At 37.3% G+C, this 27896-nt stretch overlaps 1 protein-coding gene across 1 annotated transcript; it reads left to right on the forward strand.

The window, feature by feature from the left end:
* The first annotated feature begins 979 nt into the window (after nt 1–979).
* LOC139727522 (cys-loop ligand-gated ion channel-like) lies at nt 980–27675 on the forward strand. Its single transcript, XM_071638495.1, has 10 exons — nt 980–1108; nt 7000–7128; nt 7401–7607; nt 21547–21646; nt 22267–22424; nt 23657–23812; nt 24914–25090; nt 26509–26556; nt 26866–26916; nt 27565–27675. Exons 1-10 carry the CDS (start codon nt 980–982, stop codon nt 27625–27627), a joined length of 1218 nt encoding a protein of 405 aa, XP_071494596.1. The 3' UTR covers nt 27628–27675.
* Nucleotides 27676–27896: the final 221 nt, after the last annotated feature.

The following is a 27896-nucleotide window of genomic DNA, read 5'->3' on the forward strand; positions in this document are numbered from 1 at the left end:
TTTCGGGTTTTTTCTGTCCACACGTGCAAAAAACTCGGGATGACGATCGCGATGCAAATCTCGAGATTTGTATCCCGCTAATTGGTGTACGTGTGAACCCGGCTATCTATTATGTCTATCCGTCTGTTTGTCTGTCTGCTCTCTATCTGTCTTTGATGTCTGTCTCCATAATTATTATACTAATAATGTGTAAATATGACAGGTCAGTACTTTTGTGTATCTTGATCATTGCGACCTTGCATAACAAGACCAACAAAAAGTCGCCAGGCAGGGATTTTTTTTTTTTTTTTTTTTTTTGGTTAAGAGCAGATTCTGAAAGGGCAGACTTTAAGCTTCAAGATGATGTACAATGTATAACGCAATTCAAATGGACTCTCATATTTCCTTTTTGAAACTGCTTATACAGTTATATCAATCGCGAACCTGTAATTACCCCCAAGCCTTGGTTTGGACTTCATGTATACACAGTCGCTTTGGTGATTCAACATTGTTCGGAAGAATGAAGGGGAGAGGAGAAGGAGAGGGAGGGAGGGATAGAGTTGGACGGCATAGAATAGTTAACGGCATAATCAGTATAGCTCCTTGATTGTCGGCCGCGCTCGTTACAGAGTAATTTATCTCAAGACACATGATTGTTTTCTTGCACCTAACAGACAATGTAGAATTTTAAAGAAAGAGCAGATAAAAGTTTTCATTTAAGACTTTCAACTTCAACAGTTTATAAACGTTGAGAGAGATATCGCAAGACTGGCAAAAAAAAAATCAACAACAAACTGAATGTTATGGAAAAACGATTGCGAATCTAGACACCTTTCATGCGTATGCTATTATGGGGATCATCCGAATCTTGCCTGGCGCAAATACATAACATTATTTTGTTTCCAAGAATTCCCAATATGCCAATCAAGGTATAAGGTAACTCTGTACTTTTCGCTGATTCATGAATTCGCTTGTATTCCAGTGCGATATACAAAACAAAATGGCGTCGACATCCAGTCTAGAGGAAATGCAGGCATCCATGGCAAATATGGAGAAGCTTTTGAAGAAGATTGAGGAGAACTTGAGACCGGATGAGGTGGCTCACAAGAAGAGAGACGACGGCATGAAGGTAACTCTACATAATTGCTTGTGTGGTCAGACGATTAGAATTGCAAAGGCACTAGGCACTATATATGACGCTGATGATAGTATGAGTATACGGTTGATTACAACATAGTTTCGTTGATTATCCTCTAAATAATGGCAAGAACTCTTCTCGCCACATTCCTTCACCATACAACTCACTGTTCTTCCATATTTCAATGTTGTGATTGATTATAGGGCAACGATAGAGGATCTAGACTAAAACGTTCAATCAAGTTCATTTATGGTATAGTTATGTATAGTTATATAGTGCCAATCCTTGAATGAAAATGTCTTTGTATGTCCTGTTGCCTACTTTTGAACAATGAGGGATTCATATAATGGTAATTAAGTATGTCAATGATTAAATGTTCTGTTGTTACTTTGGTTAAAAACAACCCTTGGCTTTTAAAGCTATCTAATCAACTAATAGCTTCGAAATCTAAAGTGTCCTTTTTTCACAAAATGCAAATGACGATTATATTTACTGATTATGGTAATCTAGAATTTTCAGAAGAGCAACAATTTCTTATGAATATCTCCTCTCGTTCGAATCTTTTTATGATGACTTGTTTATTCTTTGCACCCTCATTCACTGGCCTCATTGAAACAGTTATTTTGACTTCCCTTCAGACGCATAATGGATTAAATGAATTCATTCACACTTCTTATCTCAATATCCCTCCATATCCCTCTGTATCTCTCGATAACATTCTCATTTTGCATGATCTGCCCCCATACACTGATGTTGTAAGTATGTCATGAAGAGATACCTGAACGGAGGATTGATAACACCGATTTGTTTTCGTTCCTTGTGATTTGTAGAATATGGGTCTTCTTATATTAAGTCATCCGTTCTTTAACAGGGTCAGAAAAGACAATATCATGTACCCGGCATACATCTGTACAATTTCTTCTGATGACTGTATAAGGTCTGAAACCTTTCCTGCTCTTCATGAAATTGCACAGAGACACACCTTCAAACGTATCTACATGTATAGATGGACTTTGATCGCATGTCGTAGAATCATATAAATTGACAGTTTAAAACTGATCGAATAGGACTGGGGAAAAAGATACACGGCATTGTTCACTTTCGCATAGCACCTGCTCGATATACCAAGTGAATATCAAATTACATGTTTCAGTGAGCAATTAATTGTGGATCTTTTGAATTGCGTGTGGTCTCATTTTACAATCACCCGTCACGGGCAGGCGGGCAACATTACATTATAGTTACGCTTTCGAAAGGGGGAGGGGGGGGGGGTGGATGGATGTCGGGATTTCCCAACGTTACTTCACTTTTAAATGTCATGTTATTGGCAAAGAGGCACAATAATCGTGTGCAAGGCACCCAGCCCTTTGAACACGTCCTGTGACTCATAATTCCATTCATTAAAGGTACCCGTAAATTTCCGCGCACAAGAAATAATCAGAGAATAATTGCAAGCTTCCCTGCGTTTCCGTACGTTATAATGTAAGTCAGTAACAAGATGTTCCGTAAAATGAACCCTACTAATACCTATAAGGTATAGCATAACACCAGCGCTTATGCAATTATTACTGAGATAGAATTCAGGTTTAATCAGCTACCCCCCCCCCCCCAAAAAAAAAAAAAATGGGAGGCGAAAAACCAGTTGGCAACTGGTACGAGTACCAGTTGATTCCAAAGGCAACTGATTTCAATATGGAAATTGGAATGTGCGACTAGAATCAACTGGTATCAACTGGTATCCATTAAACTGGTATTCGTCCAACTGGAATCAACTGGTATCAACTGGTATCAACTGGGATCCAGTTTACAAAATTAGTCCTGTGTTGAATTATATTGATGTAAGGGTGCTTACCAGAACATACGTATGTCAAGACATTGTTAATGTTGTTGTTTGGATGATGTTTAAAGAAGAATGTGGGTCACGGGGTTTTGTAGGTTTTGCAAACCTGATGTCTTGTGTATGATGTTTTGTATTTTTATTGGAGTAGAAGCAAACCAGTCGTCACAGTAATTTTTATATAGTTCCGCTTGTTTTGACAAATGTGGAATATGTTCTTATCTTGCATGATATATATCGGATAATGCTCAACTTATTGATTTGTGTACTTATGATATTTTCCCACTCATTTTCTATCACACTTGCAAATGCTTTATTCTGAATGTTTGAATTTGCATGTATATATTTTATGTAATATCATATCCAATTTACTCCTCGGGCTACGAGATGTGATATGAATAAATAAACCTTTCAAAACCTTTCAATAATATCTAACCTAAGTATATCTAGGCTTAGCCTACTTAGTACCAGGGATATTTCATTCACTTACAAAGGGGATGTTGGTTTCCTTTTAGATTTGTGGAGCTCTCTGCCGGTTGGGCAATTTGCTCGAAAAAATATATTTATTTCACTTAAATTCAATTTTAAAACCTACACTACTTCTAATTATTCACAGAAATCTTATCATGTTTATTGTTGATATTTACAAATGAGATACACTCAGCAAAAAAAAAAAAGAAAGTAAACGCTTTTTTCAAGTTTATATTTCTCAGAGAATATTTGGCTGAAAGCTAATCTATCATATACCATATTAAATGTAATTCATTTGGCTATCAACCTGGTAGGTCACCAAAAAGGGAAACTTTACGCACGAGTGAACACCTTTGTTTTTCTCTTCCAGGGCACAAAAGTTAAAGTTGCAAAACTGAACAAGCTGTCATTCGTGCGTTTGTGCTCTCCCATTATAGAACAATGAGAACAAACAACAAATTTCACACAAAACGAAAAAAAAAAACACATGAAAAATGGAAAAATAAACATTACATTTTTTGTTCTCTATGATATCTTTAAAGGACAAATGATCAATGAAGGCTAAGAATAATGGAGGAAAATAAAGAATCTTATGTCAAATTCATATTCATATGAAATAAGAGAAGAAGTAAAAATGGTAGAAATTTGAGCTTTTTTTTCAAATTAGGAAATTGTAAATAATGTTTGGTTCTTGAATTTGTCTCATGAATTCTTAAATCAGAAGATTAAAAGAAATGAATAAAGACATTCTTCTCATTTAATCATCTTTATGCTTATTATTTCCTGTATCATTTGAAGTTTGAATTGACAGAAAATTCTTATTTTCCCCCTTTAGTATCCAACTTTGCTTTTCTTAGAGGTTATAAAGAGATATTTTGCTATTTCATTCATGTCTCTCATTGTGTTAAACTGGTCTTTTGTTGTCAATGTTATCGTGAAGGGCATTTGCAAATGAAAGAAAAAGTTTGCAATTTTTAACTTTGTGCCTTGGAGGACAAAAACGAAAGTGCTCACCCATGCGTGAAGTTTTATTTTTGATAAACCTATTAACATGATAGCCAATTAAATTACCGTTTTACGGTATATAATAAATCTATTTTCTTATAAATCTTCTATAAAAATATGACCTCGGAAAAGTATTTACTTTCTTTTTTTGCTGAGTAGGGACCTATGTCTACAGAAGCAGAAAGGGGACAGGTTTTTAGGAAAAGATGTCGCGTGCCTATATACTCCTGCGTCGGGTTGAGGACCCGCCCGCCGACGCAGGTGGGCAGATCCTTACCGGCGTTTAGTTGTAATGTAAAGGGGCATTTAATTGTAATGCTTTAAGGCATGGTTACCAAGTAGATAAATTTCTAGTAAATTTCAGAGCTTATTGAAATCATAAAGAAACATTAAATTCAACAATCTTTTATCTTTTCCACAAATAGAATTTGAATAACTTATGAATATTCATGAGAAATAGAACCAGCAGAAACCAATAGAAGCCATCTGGAGTCAGCTGGTATCAGAGTGTCAATGTTTTAGTTAGTGGGTTTTAATCAGGAATGAAGTGGTAAGCAAGTCCAGTCAGGTACATGGGTTTCAGATTGTGTCAACAAACTGTTTGCACACAAACACAACACACACGACACACACACGTACGCGAACACACACACACTCCCATACAAACACACACAAACTGGTCCACAGTCCAGTCTGTCAGTTAAAGTGTCAACTGACTTGAATTAGTTCCAGATGTATTGAAATCATCAAGAGTCCAAGTTCAATCATGTCAAATGTTTTGTTTTATTTTGTTTTCTTTACTTCTTAATTTGATGTTTTAACTAAGTTTTGTTTAATTCATAAGTCAGTTTGATGAACTGATCGAATTCAAAAAGTAGACTTGAACTGGTATCAACTGGTACCGGTTAGACTTCAACTATATGGTATCGGCTTAATTGTACCAGTAGATTGCAATTGGTATAACGTACGTGGCACCGTGATACCCATTGAGACTTAAAGGGGATGGGTAGTAATTAATCAGTGGGAATCAGTGGGAATGCTGGGGGAATGATTGTTCCGATCCTTGTGGGATTCATTTAAGAGCACATGTATATCTATTTTTGTGTTAAAATTATTTAATTATTTATTCTTAAGAATGGTCTCATGACTATAAAGTACACAATGTGCAGTTCAGTGTTTCCAGGTTAGCATGCCTGTACAGTGTCGGGCCGATCGTTAACGGGCCGTAAACGATACTTGAACTGGTATCAACTGGCCACCAGTAGACTTGTACTGGTTCCAACCGGTAATCAGTGCAACTTCAACTGGTATAAAGTGGTACCAGTCAGACTTCAAGTGGTATCAGCTTGTCACCTTGTACCAGTAGATTGCAATGGGTATCAAGTGGTACCGTGGTACACATTGAGACTTAAACTAGTATCAACTGGGGACTTCAACTGATATCAACTTATAGACCAGTAAACTTCAGTTGTTATCAACTGGTAAAGAGTGATACTTGAAGTGGTATCAGCTGGCCACCAGTAGACTTTTACTATAGTTTCAACAGATGAGCAGTGCAACTTCAACTGGTATAAACTGGCACCAGTATGATTAAACTGGTATCAACTGGTACTAGTACGACTTCAACTGGTATCAACTGGTTTCAATTAGAATTGCTTGTTTTGTTACTGGAAAGTTAGGAGTTGCCTTCTGGTTGAAACCAGTTAAGACCAGTCACAACCACTAAAGACCAGTTAAAATGCTTATTGGTTTCTACTGGTTTCTACTGGCTTTTCGACTGGGACAAGAAGAACATAGGCATGCATAAACTACATTACTTTCAATTGCACTTGGATTGCCACCTGGTACAGAGAGAGAGAGAGAAACAGAGGGGGTGGAGGTATAGTGAGTTGCAAAATATGAGAAACTGATTTTTTTTCCCCTCTGTCATCCCTGTAGATTGTAGATTTGATTGAGAATCAAATATTGATTCTTGAATAATATTTTTACATACAATATATATTTCTATATGCATGATGTCCGTTAATAGCTTTGCAAGCGATGCCATGACTGCAGTGGTACTCACGTCATACGAATCTGTCAGTGGTAACAAAGAGGAAACGGCTGTAGTAATGATCTAAAGTACAGAAATACAGTATTACCCTACTTCTTCACTTTCAAGAGACGTTAATACTCGTCTAAGGAGATATAATTGATGAAGCCAAAACAAGCATACACATGAGGTATAAATCATCAATAATAATGTGTGTTTAATGAGCCAAATTCTAACCCGATGCCACTCGTTGATGTGATTTGTTGCTTTCATTTCAAATGCTGCAGAAATGTCTTGTGAAACCGTGTGAAAGGATTTAGATGTGTTTTAAGTAAGCTTTAATTGCAACAAACAAACACCATAAGCATATAAATCAGGTATTCAGACTATCGCATGTAGTTTACAATGGGAAGTCGAAATCGCTTGTGATTACATTGTTCGCTCTATCAAAGTGTCCGCATGATTATGGAGGAAAGGATTAGTTTCCTAACGCCTTTTCTGTCATTTTTATTCCTTTGCTGTGTCTTTGATCTCTAGGTTGATGCTCGAATCCGAGTAAACATCATCACCGTAGGCGACATCGACACGGTGAGCGAGGAATTCAAATGCGAGCTCACCCTCACCGTCAAGTGGAAGGAACCAAGCATCAGGGGGCTCAACGATGACGTGAGTACTCAGTATATCATCCCTACTGGAAAGAACACAGTGCCCCACAGGGTGTTCACAGTGTGTTCATTTGATAGTCAACTACGTGGAAACGTTCGAATCATCTTTTATTAATGTGTTTATAAAAGGAAAGATTAGTGAAACTTCAACGCATCTATTCGCAGGAGTATAATTTTGTAGCAATATAAAACTCAGCATACAGGAATATAATGGTTATTATGAAAATAAAACATAAAACCGATGTGCTTTCTGATTGACTTGTATCCCTACAGGAGATAGACTGGAGTGAACAATGGGACCCCCGAATCTGTTTCTCCAACGCCGTCAGCATTGACAAGAAAGAGGTGAAGCACCGCGTGGGACTCAGGTCTTCGCGCGTTGACGAGACAGACCCGATTCCTGACGCTCAGCTGTCGATCAGGATGAGAGGTACCTTCAAGTCTAAAATGAGGCTGAAAGACTTCCCTTTCGACTATCAGGTGGGTTGGAAAAGCTTCTAAATCTATCGGTGACTTTTGTTGACAAACACACCCGTTTCATTTAACGGGAGCGGCCTTCATCCTGAACTTGAATAATGAATTGATTTTAACGGCTTTATGTATGCTATAGATATGATACAAGTACAAAGCAATGTTGTAACATAGTATCACGCTTTATAATGGATATAGTTCTCAATACGGTATTAGTACATACAGTATAGATATAGTAGAAGTACAAGCAATGTTGTAGCACGGTATGACGCTTTATAATGGATATAGTGTTCTCAATACGGTATTTAAAGGGACGTTCATAGAATTGTATAGACCTACTTATTTTTGTTTTAGATTTTGTGTTAGCGTTAGTTTTGAATCTGTTCGACGGGTACTTGTCTATATTTGAACCAACACACACTTTTAAAGTTGAAAATAGTGGGCAAAGACTATTTCGTTCGTGCCCTTGTACGTGACTAAGATTATAATTCACCTGGTGCTCAGTCTCACTGTTACCAAGGAGGGTTTCCTTGATTTCATGTGTATCAATGAGATCATGCAATGTCGTCTATGCATGCGCATTTGGAATATGCAGCTGATTGTAATTTGTGGCGCCCAATTAATGAGCTATAGATCTGCGACGCAAACGCTCAGATGACGCTGTTAGGAAAGAAGAAGGGGGGGGGGGGGGAGAGGTGTTCTATAAATGCGTGAGCAAACCGTTTCAATTATCCAACCAGGGAGGAGGCGCGTCGTAAACATTCGTAGGGAGTTTCAGATTTGCGGACATTTATGACAACGATTGCATTAGCCGTTCTCCTCCCAGTCTCTCCCTACGTTGTGTTGCAAGGTAGATTTAGATTACGCGAGGACGCCGCCTGTTCAAAGTAAAATGGCGCCCCCATGATCATTGTGTCCAGTAGTTCTCTGCTATGTGAATTTGAGCGTACGCAAAAAGGACCCACCGTCCATAATACTCAGACGACGCGAGATCGATTTTTATAAGCAAATGTGCGCATGCGTAGAACATGTTTGTAAGTTTTGTTTGTTTTTTCTCCCTCTGAATGTTCCCGTCGGGAAAGTCTAAAGGGCCGTTCACACTGGAGCGGTTTTGCGGCAGCGGCAGCGGCAGCGGTGTGCCGCAAAAATCACTCACGTGTTGTCCACGTACAACCGTTCACACTGGAGCGGTAGCGGCGACTTTTCAGAGCGGCAACCGCAAGCGGTTTTCTCGAATCGCTCCGCTGAGCGATTTTTCTAGTCTGCCGCTGCGGCGAGGTTGCTGTTGACCAATCATAATAGAGCTAGTTTGTGACGTTTTAATGTGGGTGGGGTCATAAACTTTAGCTTGAAAATAAAAGTCTCGCGAAGGTACAACACGTCGATCGAAGAGCTGAACCGAAGACCTCCAGAAAAGACAACTTTTGTACAATAAACTCAATTATGTTCACAAAAACACTCCTGAGGAAAATATCGAATTGGAGACCATTGGTGATGAAATCGGGCTAAATGGTAAGTTGCTCGTTTGGTTTTCTCAAGGTTTTACCATTTGTTTCGACCCATGACAGCGGTCACTCTCTTGCAGGGGCGACATTGCAGATTGTAACTTTCCACGTATTTTGCCATAGACGCAGACTCGCCAGCGAAAGAAAGCAATCTATCAATATCACAGTCCCATATACGCCTATCTATGTCTGATATATATAGTATTCTGCCAACATGGTACTAAAGCCTTGAAGTCTAGAGTAGATCTAGAACTACTACGTACTAGGTCCATGGGAGGGAAAGAGTTCCTTATGTCCCCCCCCCCCCCACACACACCCCCACTAGTTTGCGCAAGATAGATAGATTACTGTTTTGTTTTTGTTTTGTTTTTTTACTAATAACGAACTAAATAAAGGTTTTGCCATTTATGGGAAGACTTCCTTTTGAGACATAACCCTGGCTGGCATGGCCTTTGGTATTTAGTTTAATATTATTGGTTAAGAGGAGTAGTGATTTGTTTTGTGCCAGTTGGTGGGGGGGGGGGGGACATAAGGAACCCCAAGTTTCCCATAGGAGCACTCCTACTGTCCGACTAGTCCCACACCTACTAAATGACCAGTGATGTGTATGGGGTCCATAGATGGGAAGGGCTTCCCATAAATGGACCGCATACACTTTTGTATGGTCGATTGTTTACCGATAGGCAGGCGGCAGGGCCTAGATCCTCACATTTAAAAAAAAAAAAAGGTTACTAGTACTAGGTCTAGTACGTAGGCGTAGACAACCTATTTATAATATGCTTCTCAGTAGACTAGACACTAAGTCTAACATTAGATTTATTTGATATCATAGAGTATTTTTGAATTATTTCTAATAGATCTAAAATTGAAATAATGTAGGCCCTAGGGAAAATTTTGGAATTAACAGTAATTAAGTTATTCATAAGTAAAGATTTGGCGTAAATTACGGGGAATGATAAATGGCAAATAAATTCAAATAACAACAACAACAAAAACAGCTAGCCTCTTACTGAGTCTAGGCCTCATACTCTGATAGTACTGTTAACGTTAGACATAGTTCTAGACTCTAGTCTAGAGTTTCTAGACCTATATAGGCCCTAAAAGGTATTACGTTCTGGGTATTGACTCTGCCTCTATCTAGACTACCCGGTATACTAACAATAGGCCGAGATCTAGGTCACGTACTATGTACTTTTTGTACTGCCACACTGCCACCGCACTGGTATACACATAACCACAACTTTGTCCATTGGCATGACAAAGACTATATTTACTTGCATTTACTCGCGTTCAGTCTCGCATCATCAGACAGGCAGTGAAGTAGGACTGATTTATCTTATTAGAAAGTGAATCAAATCCTCTCAGGCTGAGTCTGACCAAGTTAAAGGTAATGTTTTAAAATCACTTTCTGTAACTGTACTGTAGCTGGTAAGCATGTGCATTATCTTGTCTTGCCTTTCCAAAGATGCCCACATTTCCCACAATCAGACAGTTTCTTCAATGTATGGTAAGGGTACCAGCTATCGGCAGGGTACATCGACACCCTGCGTATTATGGCTGTTTGCGTATAGAACAAAAAGGTAGGCATGGGATTAAGTGCCATTACCTATGAAAACAGTAACGAAGAAACGAAAATCAAACCAACATAAACTAAACACGTTTCAATTACACATCCACTCAGTAACGACGCATGACTATGAAATTCACATGTATTACCTATGGAGGGAAGGGGTGCAGATCATGAGGTACCCTTTTTCAGCCTCGCGAAGAAAATGCATCGCACACACTAAAATTGCATAATTTTACAACGGAGATTCAGAATCAACAGAACGGTCATGAGATTTGAAACTGCAGTATTTACAGCTAATTTGAGGAAAAACTTAGGCCAATTTGTTTTATACTTCTGGAATAAATGAGCTGCAAATCCATAGCTGGGTGCCGATAGGTGGTACCCTCATTCATTTTCAATTCTTCTTAAGGGGAAAAAAATGCCAGTGATGCAGTGGTTGGTCCCTTGACATATTGTATCAAGGGTTGAAGCAGCCACTACTTCTTCTGGAAGGCTGTGCCAGTCCTTTGTGTTCCTTGGTAGGAAAGATGACCCTCTGTATTGTGTTCTGCAGGTAATTCAGTGCGTTAATTCATGTTGATAGCAATACCAAATGTATATTTTCATGAATAGTTTCATTGATATAAGCACCTGGCATATTAGTAGCACTTACATTGTACTGCAAAATGAGCAATTCAAGAGCAAAAATCAGTTTTCAAAAGTTCAGGCAATCAATTCCTGCATGTCGTGTTGGTTATGGGAGTGAAGGGCTAAGGTACTTTTTAAAAGAGACCTGTCTATTACATTTTCTTTGTGCTGAGTAAAAAGTTCCCCCTATTCATGCAAGGAAATAACGTTCTAATGCTTTATATATCACATCATTTGTATTTGCAACACATCACTTGTATATCAAAATATTATTTACTCTCAGGTAAACAGTGACTGAATATGCTGCCACCTTTTGAGCAAATGCGGAAAGACCATGCAAAAGAGGCTGCATCACAGAACTCTTACACATAGAAGAATCACTCGCCGCCCGTTTTGTCGCCGTCGCTCGACTCATTGTCACGTGACGTCCGCCATTTTGCTTAGCGGAACTTTTTTGCGTGCAAATCCCAGCAGACGCTATCCACATACAGTGACTGCATGTTGTACCGTGTTTTTCTGACCCTGAGCGAGGCATTAAAATGCCGTAGTGTGCGGCTGTAAACTGCACAAATCACTTGACAAAAGGATTTGGAAACAGGTAAGTTTGACACCAAGCCATGATGAGAATAACAAGTAATTAATTCCCCAAGTAACGTTACAGTTAGGCGGGTCGGTCGTATGTTGGCTTTCTTGTGAGCGCAGTAGCAAAGGTAGTCCCAGACACTGGATTTTGTGTTTGCCGTCGACATATCTGTTTACCACCAACTACCAAAATATGCAAAATAAAAAAAAATCAAGTAGGCCTAATTTAGGCCCTGGGGCTATACACTCTGTACGTTGTGTGTTGGGGCAAGCAGCTTTGTACATGAAAAAAAAAAAAAGTACTATCTATTTATGTAAATTTGAGCTTAGGCGTAAACTTCACGCGTAGATTTATTCTTGTCTAGCTAGAGTCACAGTACCAGTGGTGGGTCAGTGTCAGTGACAACACTACAGTCGTTTAGATACTAGATTGTCTAGACTGACTGTGTACTCTAGTATTAAAGTAGAGTAATAGTAGTAGTAGTAGTAGTACGAACAGTTGTAGGGTAGACTGAAGTTCCAATGATATTGATAATACTGAATAAATTTAACTATTCTAGTATATTACTCAAATTACTTACTTTGTACTAGGTAATGTCAGTGTCACGTCAGTACTGAGTCTGTAGATTCTAGTTTCTGCCCAATTTCTGGTAACCTTTATCTGTTTATTTTTACTTCTGTCTGAATTAGCTAGACCTGACTGATGCGTAACTCACTAACTGTTATTGCGCTGACATGTAAGTCTCTTCTTACAACAAAGTTAGGGGTGATATTGGATATAAACTGTCAGCTGCCGGTGCCTTGTTATTAATCTTATCAGGAGCTTTCCATGGACCATGTCCATGCATGCAATCATCATCATGCTTGCCATAGTTGTATTGTAGGTACACATGTTTTATGATTATGAATATGAGGTCTATACAAATCTGATATGGTAATAATTTTCACATGTATCATATGTTCTCTGTGTGTTAAAAATCCTAGATTTCCAAGAAGGAGTGTTGCTCTTCGCCAAAGAAATGGATTGTGAACATGAGAAGAGACCACTGGATTCCAAAACCATACCGGTACTCTACCTTGTGTTCTGACCACTTTGAAGAGAAGTACTTCGATCGCACCGGCCAGATAACAAGGCTGCGGGCAGATGCTGTACCAACTTTATTCAACTTTCCACAACATCTCATGAGGGTACATGCAGAAGAACAAATTTTAATTTTGCATGATAGGTGTTTGAAATTTGAGTTTTAGTTTTGAAATCCGTCCGACCAGGAGCAGACATATACCCTTGTGTGTATGTCTGCTTCAGAAACGGATTTTAATCGACCATCACATCGCATCCTGGTCGCTGATGAAGAATGCGATATCTAAATAATGCGCTTTCCTCGCCAGGATAAAGCGTTTTGAGGTCTATTGCCATTTTAGATTTTTATCACATTCACTTCTGTTCTTTCAAACTATATTGCAGGATTTCATTTTAAATGGTGCTTAACCTAACAAGAGCAAGTGCAATTTTGCACTACATGTGGATATGAATGTATTGCCTTCGTTATCATTGCCAAGAATGCCTTTCATATTCTTGCCAGACAGTGTCCATTATTCATGGATTTATTTTTATGTTGTTGCCACATTGCCAATTTAATGCATGTTCATAAAACATTGCTTTCGCAATATGCAATATTTGCCATACATGTATTTGCGAGACTTGTCTTGCCTACATATTGTTGCCACGTTAACATTTCGTACTATACCATAGTATGTTTTCACATTCATAAGGATTTCATTTTGAATTGCGCTTGAAGCGAACAAGTGCAAGTGAAATCATGGATTATACAGTACAAATTGTATTGCCTTTGATATTTTTGTTGATATTCTTGCCAGTGTCCATTATTCATGGTTCTATTTTGCTGCCATATTGTATGCTAAGTGATTGTACATGCATTTGCTTTCATGATATACAAGACATGTAGTTGTCATATTTTGTGACACTGTCTTGTTTTGCCTACATGTACATACTTTGAGATACAGTGTAGTATGTTTTCACACTCTTTAGATTTCACTTTGAATATCGTTTGAAGCAAACGGGTGCGTGTGAAATCTTGCATTATACAGATGTTCATGTATTGCCTTTAGTTGATATTGTTATGCCAAGAATGCATTTGATATTCTTGCCCGACAGTGTTCATTATTTATGGATTTTATGTTGTTGCTATATTGCATGATAGTTGATTATACAGGCATTTGCTGTGATACTTGTTTTGCTTACATGTTGTTACCAAATTATGTTTTCATACTACACAGTGTATGGGATAGTTTTTGTTAAACTCATTACTAAGGATTTAATTTTGAATCATGCTGAGCTAACAAGTACAAGTGAAATCTTACATTTACAAATGTATTGCCTTTAATACTGTTGCCAGGAATGCCTTTGGTGTTCTTTTCAGTGTCCACAATTCGTAGATTTATATTGCCATAGTGCATGCGGATCAACACAATATGTTTTCATACTATACCATAGTCCGTTTTTACACTCATTAGGATTTTCTTTTTGAATCACGCTTGAAGCTATCAAGGGCAAGTGAGCGTTGTGCACTATATTGATGTATTGCCTTAGACAGTGTTCATTATTCATGAATTTTATGTTGTTGCCCTATTGCATGTCCATTATAGATGTATATATGCATTTGGTTTTGTGATTACAATAGTTGTCACAAATTTGCGACACTGGTGGTCTTGCCTATCATTTGCATAATATGTTCCTGACGCATGTACTGCCTGTGATTATAGCCGCCGTATTAGGTATGATAATGGTACGTGTACTTCAAGCAAATGGTATATCACTGTACTGTGGTTGATTCTCAGCAATCAACTTTGACCTTGATAAATGTCAAATAAATTGTAAAAAATCAGGAAAATTTTTAACTTCCTTTTTTTTTGTGGGAAGACAATCTTGAAAGGAGTTCATGCTTGTAATGTGTGTGTGTGAGTGTGTGAATACATATATATATATATATATATATAAGTAACAAAGCTGCAACAAAGTTCATGCTGTATTCACCAACGGTTTATTTCTTCACACAAATTTTCGGGCGTCTCGCCGCCCTTTCTCAAGTGTTGATACTGAGAGAACAATAACAAAATTTTGTTATTGTTCTCTCAGTATCAACACTTGAGAAAGGGCGGCGAGACGCCCGAAAATTTGTGTGAAGAAATAAACCGTTGGTGAATACAGCATGAACTTTGTTGCAGCTTTGTTACTTATCTTTTTATCTTGCCAACACGTGGACTACCTTATCAACATATATATATATATATATATACATATATACATATATAATATATGTAAATGAATATGAATATATATATATATATATACATACATACATAATTATATATATATATATATATATATATATATATATATATATACATGTATATTGATTGAGTACCGGGTAGTCTACATGTTGGTGCAGCAATATCATGATATCGAAAGTAAAACAGGAACCAAGTTCATGTTGATCACCAACAATTTATTTACAGCACACAAATATTTGAGCGATTCGCTCTTCTCAAGTGTTGTTGCAAATCGCTCAAAAATTGGTGTGGTGAAATAAATTGTCGGTGATTAGCATGAACTCGATTTCTGTGTTATTTCATGTATACAGATATACAGTGTATATATGCCTATAGGCCTATTGCTTCCTATATGTGCAATAGTGATAACTACATTGTACAATGTACTACACACTACTAATGATAATGATCACAGCAGGAATATATATATATAAGGTGATGTTGTCTTCCAAATTTCTAATATGTTGAACGAGTATATGTCAAATGGGGAAGATGTATTACATGATCATATCCACAAATCATACATTTTTACAACTGGACTGACTGGAAATTTAATTTGACCTGTTTAATGGGAGAAAAATCAAAAGCACGAACACACATCTTCCTACAATATCATTGCAGGGGAAAAAATGCAAGACATAGGGTTGAGAGGGGTATCAGAAAAATGGCAGAACACAGACAAGGACAGGCGCGCGTCTTAGATTATTTTATACCAAAGCAGATCACGTCTCCGAAGTCAAATAGATCTATCCGAAAGGGGAAAAAACACCTGTTTCAATACAGACAACTTTCAGGGAAGAGTGTGAAATAAATAACACAAATGAGTACATGAATCTGTGGTTAACGCTGGATTGAGAAGTACCAGTTTGACAGTTTACAAGTTCAAGTAAATATCAAGGGCTATAGCGGCTGTCATACTGTCCGATCAGTGAGTTGACCGTACCGTACTCGCGAGGAGCTGCGGAGGTTCCGCTAAGCAACATGGCGGCGTGTGCACTGAGGCGTCACATCCGGGGCGCGCGGTGGCGACACCGAGCTCAGCGGGTTGTGAATGGGTGTGATTCTTCTATGTGTAAGAGTTCTGTGGGCTGCATCCCTGACCAGGCTTTGATATGCAAGCTCACTCATTGACTGGAAAGCTGTGAGTTTCAGTTTTACTGAAAGTGCATTATTCAAAAGATTGACATTCTAGGTACATTTATACCATAATCATTGTTCAGAACTTGACCTTACTCCTGTGGGAGGAAAAAACAACAACTTTATTTTGGAAGTGATGGTACATGTATTGTACCATACCTGATAATTCTAATTACAACACAGGTACATATTTTGTATGTCACCTGGAACTAAAGAGTGAACTTAAGAGTGAAATTTCTGTGAAGGCACATCTTTTAATCTTTACCCTGCCCCTTCATTCCAGGGAAATGTACATGTAGATTCTTCTCTTTCTTTATAATGTGTATGGCAACATCCCATACATTTGACAGATATCACAATATTAAGCATGGACCAATCAATCATTTTAATAGTGTATATTATAGTGTACCATAGGTGCCTACAATGTAGGTCAAGTAATTGGCCCATGCCAATTTAATCAGTTTCGGAGGACATGAAAAATGCAAGTCATATGTAACTTTGAATGTAAAATTGTCCGTCACTTTTATTTATTTATTTTTTTTTTTGGGGGGGGGGGTGGTCCCCCAAAAAAATTGACTTTAGACAAAGTTACACTTCTTTGCCAAGATAGTTCTGGTTTGTAATTAAGCTAGACATTGAAAAAAAAATACAAACAAACAAATAGCACCATGAAAGCCAGAGGTGTGAATTGTTCTGTTCTGATTTGTAGCTTTCTTACAGGCCTGTACTACCTCCCCTCCCCCTTCTGAAACAATTTTGCCTCCTTTTTCCAGATATCATGTTTGACTCACTCCTGTATGTGCATAGTAGATCTTCAGCTTTAAAGCATGACCTTCTGATCTTGGTCACTCTTGCTCCTAGTTTGCTGGAGTTGCTAGTGAATATATGATACAAAATTACTGGAAATATCATGTGTATAAAGGCGTAAGAAAATAACGCACATCAATATGTCTTCAAAATGTTTACACTGTTTTCATATATGCTTGCTTTTTTCGTTCTTCCAGGAAGGACTATTCTAACTGCTCATATGTGGTTGACACAGAACATCCGCAGTCACAGCGCTTCATCCTTCTTATTGGAGAAAGCAAATTATACCCTCTTCAGGTACATGTATCTGCAGTTGTGGAGCACAGGGCACAGTCTTGTCAAGGCATTGTGGCTGCAGCTGATCTTGTCTTCAAGTTGATCTTCGTTCTAAATCTCAACTGCTGGCCACATTGCATGGCAGTGAGACCATTTTAAAAGGGACTCCTTTACAAACAAGGAGGATTTGTAACTTTGGCATCCATCCCTTATTTTCTAAATTTGTCGAGTCAACCATAATGCAACCATTTATTTATCATCTCCACCCTTCCGTATCAAGTCTGCATAATAAACAGCAGTTTGTTGAGAAGTACATATAGGGAAATAGGCACTGACCTTTGTGGTCTCCTCATAACAGTGACCATGTTATTTCACAAACCATTTGCCATTTGGATATTGTTGTCTTTTGACTATACACCTGTACCAGGTATGAATGATAAGGTACGTTTATATTGATACTATTAGTGGTCAATGCTTCTTTGAAACATGTATTCACTTTTCAAGGAGTTAGTTTTACTTATGATTATGTAGACAAGTACCTAAGACTTGATAAGCTGCTAAGTCCATTATTACACACCACACCCACACATAGTGTGTACAAGTTGACAAGGGATGTATAGAGCACCAAACTGTGACATCGCCATAGAAACTAGTTCTAAATGACCTCACCTGGCCCAAATATCTGTCAACACTATTGTTGCTAACCATGCTTTACACCTGGTTCCAACCCAAGTTACAACAACTCTCTTACTTTTTTTAGCAGTCGATCTAGAATTTGGCATAATTATGTCGCCACTATTACAGGTAAATGTGCAATTAATGTGCTGCCATTTTAATGAAACAAATTCTATAGAAAATTTAACCAAAATATTGTGGATCAAACTACTTTCAGTCTTTATAATGTGAATGGTAATTTGAAAACACAAGACATATAATTGTCTTTAACTGGCATCCTTCATGTATCACTTGAGTAGTGAAGATGTACCCCAAGCAATTTCATCTATATTTGCAAGAAGTGATCAAGTTCTTCATGATTATCATACAAGGCAGGCTAATGTGTATCACTTCGCAGTTAGAACTCGACTCGGGAGAAATCTGATTGCATATACAGGCCCACAACACAAGAATTCCTTGCATTGCCAGTAGCTAACACACTATTCAAACATGTGATAAAATTCCACCTTTTCACTATGCACACTTACCTACATAGTACCTGTTACATGTGTGTATTTCACATTGGAATATGGATGCTGTATTGTATTATGCTGCAGGGCAATAAGTAAAATAATTGGCAGTAGAGCAAGCACTTTATAGTGTACCTCATGCATGTCACTACAATATTTGAAAGCTGCAAGTTTACCTTGAAACCCAAATCTATAAATGTTGACGTGGCATCGAATACATGTCGTGTGTATTATACATGTATTGTATAATCTTGAACACTCAGTTTGTATTGTGCTTGCATTAAGTTAGTATATGATGTCAGATAACTCATATCAGATCATGGCATTAAATGCATAATACGTTGCTGTTCTATTTGTTACATGATTTTGTTAATCTGACTAGATGTTAATTTGAACCATGTAAGCTCTAAGGTGACCATTTTTGTTGTATTCCTTTGCTTATCTTGATTTTCTTGTTTTTGTCTTTGTAACTACAGTACGTGTCCAAATCATTGTAAATTCCAAGCCTCATCCACCCCCATGTATCAGCTCTTTCTTGCTCACTTAATTTGATGAACTCTGTACTGCTCTCTTCTCTCAAACATATTCTCTCCTTTATTATTCCTGTTCTACAAATGTACATAATACCTTTTTTTTTTTTTAAATGCTGAAAAAGATTGGTCTTTTTGAGGTTTGAAAGATGAAATGTAAACAACTGATTTGTCTTATGTTGTGATGTATGCATTTCTGCCAGGAATTTGCACTAAATTGATTTATTTTTCAGTTGTAAGAGATGAGAATATTTATGCTTATAGAAAATAGGTCCAAGATGCAAATTACATTGCTGTTAATTACCATACTTTCATCATTCACAAAATCTGTTACTATATTGTTTTCACAACTCATGTGTATCCATTCAGATTTACATAGTTGCTCATACAATGTCAGATCTTGTGAATTTTCCTTTTACATGTGAATGTGCTAGCTGTGTTGAAACACAGAATAATATTGCTTCCCTTCGCAAATGTGAACAGTATGCATATACACTGTACTTTATTTCAGCAACTGACTGTCATATTAGATCACATCAAATGAGAATGTATGTTATTGTAACAGTTGTCCTGAATTAGTGTCTCAAGTGCTAAAATTTGACATGTGTGGCTTGCATTACTGTATGTGCATTGCTTGATGGTTTTAAGGGAGCAGTGTGTATTTCATGTGATGTTCATCATTTCCCAACATAAGTTGGTTAAAAATCCTGCTAACTAATATTTACATTGGGTGGTTAAATTGATGGAAGAAATTATTTAGTGCAATTCAACAAAACTTGCCTAAAATTAAACTGACCTCTGTTGGTTTTTGGTAATCACTCTATTCAACAGTTGTGTGGTTCCCTTGGAAATCGAGTGTATCTTAAAATTCTTTCCAGATTTCTGAAAGCATAGATTTGATGGTTTAATACAGATGTGTGAATTTGAAATCCAAACTGTGATTATGAAAGAGTGTTTGTTTGTGTGTGTGGTTTTTGTTTTTGTTTTTTGTTTTTGTCTAAGAGGATGCAAAACCGCCGTCCATGCATAACACACACATTTTAGAGAGTGAAAAATGCTTTCCTGGTTTTCCCATAGCTAGGAGTATGTGGGCGAGTTTATTATGGTCCAGTTGTGAACCACATTATACTCTACACACGTAGGTCAAGTAGGTTTGAGTAGGAGAGTGAATGGTAGGCCTATTACCTAATACTTATCCGTGGCAGAATATCCTTTTGACGGTGACTCCCCTCACCTTTGTAACTACAATTACACCTATACTCTTCCAGAAAGAGTATGAAGTGTGTCAGATATCAAATCAAACATTTACATTCCATCTGTAGAGTTTATTGGTAAAGATTGGAATGACAAGTAAAGAAGTGTGTTGCTGTTTGTTGTTGTTTGTGTTTTTGTTTGTTTGTTTGTTTGTTATTTTTTTTTTTTGGGGGGGGGGGGGTGGTTGTTGTTAAAGAGCTCATCTTTCATACAGTTGGCTACTTTGCCAACACCAGAAAAAAAAAGTAGCCATATTCACATCAACACGAAGCAAGATAAGACATTATTACTTTGGATGCTTAGTAATTAAAAAAAGAGAAAAAAAGAAAAAAAGAAAAACAAACCAAACCAAACCAAACAAACACAACACACACAACCCCCCCCCCCCCCAAAAAAAAAAAAAAAAAAAAAAAAACCGAAGCAAACATACAAGGTCACCTTCGCAGTTTATATTTGAGATATTGTGGTGTTGGATGCGCACCTTTTATGTATGTCCATCTCACCATATGCACATGCATGACAGTCGTCCGGCACAATTTCTGCGTGCATATCAGTATCGCAAGGAATATTTTGCAGTTTCCTTGAACAGTCCTTGTTGATTTTTTCTTAAATCAAAAAGTTGAAAAGCTGAGATTCCAGTACTGATTGTCCAATAGTCTTCTTGCATGTTACGCATCCTTGATTTCCTTTATTGTTTGTTTCGTTTTGGAAAAGTGATTTTGTAAATTCTCAGATCCATGGGGAATGTATTCACGGTATACATGTGCATGATAATTATGCAATTGATTACTAGTAAACTGCAGGTGCCCAAGGGCAACAATCTAATTTGCATATTACGCGCGGCAAACCGCTCCAGTGTGCACAGCGTGCCGCTGCGGCAGAGTTTAGCGGCAAACCGCCGCCGCTGCCGCTGCCGCAAAACCGCTCCAATGTGAACGGCCCTTAAAGCTCCCCCGTGTCTCAGATCTAAAAGCTCGCCGTTCTTTGTAGTGAGGATGAGGTTCATCTAGTGTGTCAGTCTATGGTCAAGGAATAAAGATACCTCTCATACTTGAAAAGTTGATTATAGTGCAGATGGTATTCAAAGTGATAAGGCTTTTTTCTTTTCTTGATGCAAATTTGTAGAATCTGACGATCGAACTCATGTCAGATTGGCCTAAGGAAGTGATCGAGTTCAGAAAAGATATGACCCAGAAGGATAGCGTCAGAACGGTTACTTTTACAGGTAAGGAAAAGGTCATAAATCCTATGCACACCACAAGATTATTGCCTTTAGCGAGCCACTGCAGGAACGATTTTTTTTTTATTTGCTGACTCTCGGTGGCCGAACAATCATACAAGAGTCCCATTATTCGTTTGTTTGTTTCTTCTATCTTGTTTCTATCATTCTCTTTTTCTCCCGCTCCTTCTCCTCCTTCGTGTATTTTTACCCATTTTCCTCCAAATGGTTATTTCTTCCTTCCATCCATTCGTTCCCTCTTATACTCTTCCTATTATTTCTTCTTATTTTCCTATTGTCTCTTCATTTAACGTCTGTATAGGCTTATGAATAAATCTTTGTCTTCGTTGCCTTTCATTTTCCTCACCTTTATTGTCTTTATAGTATTTTGATTACTGATTTTCTACTAATATATTACCCGAAAGGGTATGAAATTATTTGATTTGCTGATTTTCTACTAATTTAGTAAAGCGAAAGGGTATTATGATAGAATGTTGAAGTACAAGTTTTCACATGATCATAGTAGCACAGTGTACTTGATCCCACTCGATATACTTGGAAGGTTTATGTTACTGAGCACCGTGGCAATTCACAATTCATATCTCGCCCTGATGTTGGTCGAACAGGAGACCAAGAGTGGGAGCTGATGCAGCACGTTAATGCGGCCCCAGTGAAGGAAGAGATAATGAGCTCAGGGGCGGTCAACGAGTACCCCCTCTACAACATCACCTTGAACGTGAAGAGAAAACCCAGTTACTACATGTGGAATGTAGCCCTGATCATGGTAAGTCGGGCGCAACTGTCAAAGTTCCAATTGAATATCCACCGTTCCCAGAGTGCAGTCGCAGCGAACCTGTTGAATTTAGTTGACAATATCAACACAAATCACGCTAATGATTCAGACAATTTCAAGATAATCGCACTGCACCAGCATAGCAGAATGTGCTACGAAACATGAACAGTAATTTTGTCGAACATTAGGTCGTCTCATAATGATTAACCAGTGACTATGAATATGCTTGAATGAAAAGATAGAGCAGGATTTGAGAGTTGTGGGCTGAAAGTGTACAATGTAAAATGTTACAAATGTAATCTTGATAGTATTGACATCGAAAGTAAAGGGATAAGAGCATTATTTTTGTTTTGAATACAAAGGAAAACCGACAAAAACGTACGCAACGTCATGATATCAAGATATCAATAATTTTAACCATCATCAAAAACACAAGCTCATTTTCCTTAGGATTATTAGGGGGCTTACGTGTTGTATACTTGAATGATATCCTACATTATGTTTCGATTGTATATTGCCTTGTTTGCTTTTGCATGTTCGTTGCCATATTTTATCATTATACCCCTTGTTTCGTCCTCTTCGGCTAAATGATATTAAATGATACTTAAAGTTTCAATTTGTTCATATGTGCTATGTTCTCTCAGTTAATATATATATATAAATATATATATGTATATATATATATGTATATATATATATGTATATATATATATATATATATATATATATATATATATAAGAGAGCCTTATAAGATATGATATACATCGTTCAGAAACACTCAAAGTGCTTATCGATAACGGTCTCATCCAGTTGTGCGCCTTGAGATACGTTGGATTGTGTGTTCGTATGATTTTGAATTCGATTATATTAATCTCTCCTAATTACTCTTCTCACAAATTTGATGAGACGATGGTTGCGTTTGTTGCTGTGACCTCATTATTTTGCACAAGTAGAAAATATAACAAACTGAAACTGAATATATCTTTGTTTTTATGATAAGTGAAGTAAACCATGGAGCCATAGGAGCTCTAAACTAATCTGAAAGAGTAATAGTAAGAAAGGAGGATATTTATACAGCAAAAGGACATTAAGATCGTATATCCATAAGGCAGCAAGTTGCAGAGAGAGATGGGAGTCGAAGTATGTGTCTGCTTTCTTTCGTGAGTAAGCATCTTCCGCAGTTCCGATGACCTCCCTCTGCCCGTATAATCCACATCCTCAGTTTCTCATAACGCCGCTCGCCTTCACATCCTTCGCCGTGGACTGGGAAGCGCCCGGGGACCGATTGAGCGTTACTCTTACCCTGCTTCTCACAGCTGTGGCTTTCAAATTCGTGGTCTCCCAGAGTCTTCCCAACACGTCGTACCAGACGCTACTCGTAAGTCTTTATATTCTGTGTTATTTTCAATATAAAATTATGCACAGAAATATTGGTGTTAATGAATTACTTTTTGCAATGGGCATCTCTAACACAGACACGTGACAGACCTCTGTACGATTTGTTCGAGATCCGCAGAAACAATTACACATTTTGTTTTGGGAATGTCACGTGTTGTTACACAAAGATAAATTCCTCAAATTCAGGAAATCATCTCACAGTATCACACACAAATCGCTAGAAGTATTTATGTTCTTAGTTCTACAGAAAACCTAAAAGTGTAATGATGTAGTTTATTTTTATGCAAAGTAGGCTACTTTATAATATCTGCCAGAAGTAAAAAGTAATTAGTAGATTTTCGCCATTTTTGTTAATTTTTAAAGCAAGCAAAGAAAGTACATAAATATTTCAAAACAGAAACAAAAACTAAAGGTTTTGTATCTAATATTAACCGAAATCGTATTCATATTATTTAGACTGTTTGTAGCTACCAGTCAAATTGTATCATTTCTCTTTATGTATCATTTGATGTGACATTTATTTGTACCTGAATGTTAATAGTGTAGCTTAGTGTAGCTGAATATGGGCTATCCAGCCATCTTCACAGATGGAAAATGAACAACAACAATAAGTGAATAGAATTTCTTTGTGAAAATAATGGCATTTGATGTTCTCACCTTTGTCCTCATAATTTTCTTTTATTCAGAAGAACTCAAACTTGTAAATGATCTCCTTAATCACACTCTTCTTATCGCCATAAATTGATGGGGTGCTGTGGCAAAGTAGATAAGACTCGGGCTGCTGCTAAACGCATGGCCCGAGCTTGATTCTCACCATGGACCTACATTGTAGGTCCATGGTGAGAGCAAATGCCGCAGGAGTAAAATGTCATGGAACCAATAATGGCAGGCCCTCTGGTGGAATAGTGTAACACTGAAGAGACTACCCTGGATACAGAAGACCTCCCTCTATAATAGAAGACAATTGCAAGAACTGATGTAACTTCATGGTGTGATGTGAATGATAAAACAGACATTGAATACTCGTTTATTACACAGACTACGTAATTATTTCCCCTTTTCCCCCTCACCCAAATCCTAGGACTACTACGTGCTGTGGTGCATGATCTTCCTTTGTCTGGTCGTCGTCCAGAACGCTGCGGTATCAGCGTTCTATGATGGCTCCAGCGCTATGATATTCGACATCGTGTGGATGGCCGTGCTCGGTGTGGCCATCGTGATTGTCAACATCGTCTTCATCGCCCTGTCCTATGACAAAGTAAGTCCTCACACTGATAGTCTCGTTGAATAATGTTGTAAAGGCAATGAACAATTAAATTTTTCCCCATCTCTCACTGGTCCCCATCCTATAGGAAGGATATGTTGCGACACAGCTTCTCCAGTTTATCGGCCTGAACTGGATACCAGCATATGGTAATCTCATTAAGAATTTTATCCTGAACCACAAGAAACAGGGTATAATGTCGGTTACAGCAAGCTACATTTACGTGCATGTTTCCTATATAGACTCAAGCCTGTTCTCCTGTCGATAAGCGAACAATTTTTCAAACTGGGAAAACCCTCCCTCCAACGACTTGATAAGGCCTTAGCAGTATATAAGTTTCCTAGTATTCAAACTTGGACAAATAAAATAGGGCAAGTGTTTGGTTTTTTTTTAGGACGCCTTTGCAATTAAATCATTAAATAGATCCTCTTCCAAGTAACCGCATTTTTTTTTATAAAGAAAAACAATGAGTGTGGATTGAGTTGATCTCTTTTTTCATTTCAGATTTTGATTTGAGATATAGTTTCTTTTTTTCTGATGGATATAGTCTTTTGATATGTAGACCTAAAAGATATGTTTTATTTATGTTGAAGGATGAGCTGTCATGATGATAATAATTGTTTAAAAGAAAAGACAGAAATATTGTTTATTTTATTGAAATTTGGCACACGTGATTAATGTGATGTGTAGGTGTGATTTTTTTAAAATCAAAATTAATATATGTAGATGAAATAGTAATGGAATTTTTTAATGACTAGTTGTGTAATGATATGTTGACAGTGAATTTTTTTCCTTTTTCCTCATTTCTTTCTTCGGGTTTTTTTTTTTGTGAAAAAGTAATCTGAGTATTGATGGGCTGGTACCCTCACTGATTTCACTATCAGTTCATTTTTTTTTTATTCAGTGTTTAGCAGTGCTGCCATGTTGACAGGATATTTTTTATGTTCTCTTTTTTTTTCGTTTTTGTAAAAGCAATTTCAGAATTGATTGGGCTGGTACCCTCATAGATTGATCACTTCTTGTGATTTACCACATGTGACCACTGTAATATTTGTTCTTTCTTTATATCATGTCGTTATGTCATTGTTTGTACAGAGCACCGAAATAATCTGTCTGTTTTTATAGCTATGATTGTAAAACATGTGCAATTCAGCCTTTGGCTGCCAGATATGATTTTTTAATAAAACCTGTTCAATTCAATTCAATTCAATTCAGTAGAGAACAAGAGATACGCAATTTTGATCTTGGAGATGGAATACCGTACTTGGATACAGAGGCTGGAGCAAATTCGCTTTATCCATATACTGCTTGTTTATGCATTCCATAACAACTTTCACGACTTTTGTTTCAACACATTATGCACCCGACCATTTTTTTTTGTCTGCATTTCTCACACTGTCATCTGCTTCCAGTGGAGGGCAGTGGGACATCAAATGCAGGAGGCAACAAAGAAATACGATGTGAGTAATTTCTTCTTTTTTTTTCGCGTTCCAAAATATTGGGATGTGCATGTATTGATTAAAAAAAAATGAAAATGCTTTCATCATTTTCGTGCTATGCGTGGTCGTGGAAAGGCATTGTATAAATTTCATTAAATAGAGTGTTAAAGAAAGTTCACCTTCCAAAAATAATTGAATGTCATTATCATTGTTATTATTATTATCATTATTATTATCGTTACTTTTATTATTATTATTATTATTATCATTATTATTATCATTATTATTATTATCATTATCACTATTATTATTATTATTATTATCGCCCAGGACCTGTGCAACAAGATACCATCAAGGAGGGGCAGAGGTGATCGACACGAGGTAAGATATTCATGAACATTATGTTTATGTGTATTATCATAAATCCTTGACCTTATAGAAATAGTTTGATATAATGTCTATATGAAAGAATTCATTGTAATCAGCATGCTTTATGTATCTACAACAACAATGTATTTTGGTGTATTTTTAAGTAGCATTATTTTGGCTTGTCAGCTCGATTTTTCAAATAAAAAAGTTCAAAAAACGTCCATTGTTCCCTACCCATAGGGTATTTACTTCTGTCAAACTATGTGTATGGTATCTTATCTGTGTTCTCCACATTTTGTTATTTATAGAAGTAAGCAAAGAATAAAGATGATTACATGTCAGAAAAAAAAATGTATCCCGTATAAGCTGGAATCTATTTCATAAATTATTTAGTTTTTTTACAGCTGGTTGTCACATCGTGTATTCTATACCAGGTATCAAGTGGAATGACTTGAATTTGTTTTTTTTATTTTGTACCCGGCTATTTGAATGTGACTAAGATTTGTTTTGTTTTGTTTGGTTCTGGGTTGTTGTTTTTTGGGGGGTATGAAAAGAAAAAGAAGATGATATTTGTCTTTTGTGTCCTTCCTGTGATCGCATTATTTTTAATGTACAGCTTGGATATTGAGTCGGTGATCGACTTCATTTTTTTGTCCACAGCTATCACCACAAGATGACGCTCAAGTACAAGAAGAACGCCAGCCGCTGCAGGGACAGTCGTAGACAATCCCCTGGGATGAAACCCTAAATTAAACACGAGTCTAAAAACAGCCTATAATACAGTACTACTTGGATGAACAGGTTCATGAGTACTATAACCCCTTACATGGATGTAGAACCAAGTTAAGGCCCCCTCACACCTGAGCGAATTGCCTGAAATATGACTTGCGATGGCTGGCGAAAGGCATTTTTGGAAAAATCGTTTTCAATGGTAATTGATAGTAAGTCATATTTACCCTTCGTGTTTGGGTTTGTACACCTTCTGAACTAAC

Source organism: Diadema antillarum, unplaced genomic scaffold (assembly GCF_040938485.1).
Source record: "Diadema antillarum isolate AM-2024a unplaced genomic scaffold, OU_Dant_1.0 seq00000135_RagTag, whole genome shotgun sequence".
In the NCBI taxonomy this organism is placed as follows: domain Eukaryota; kingdom Metazoa; phylum Echinodermata; class Echinoidea; order Diadematoida; family Diadematidae; genus Diadema; species Diadema antillarum.

What these genes read in the sequence shown, in the direction of transcription:
- LOC139727522 (XM_071638495.1), top strand. Translation starts at nt 980, where the DNA reads ATGGCGTCGACATCCAGTCTAGAGGAAATGCAGGCATCCATGGCAAAT. An exon ending in CAGAACGGTTACTTTTACAG is followed by an intron (nt 21,647 to 22,266) that starts GTAAGGAAAAGG and finishes TTGGTCGAACAG; the next exon opens with GAGACCAAGAGTGGGAGCTG. An exon ending in GGAATGTAGCCCTGATCATG is followed by an intron (nt 22,425 to 23,656) that starts GTAAGTCGGGCG and finishes CCACATCCTCAG; the next exon opens with TTTCTCATAACGCCGCTCGC.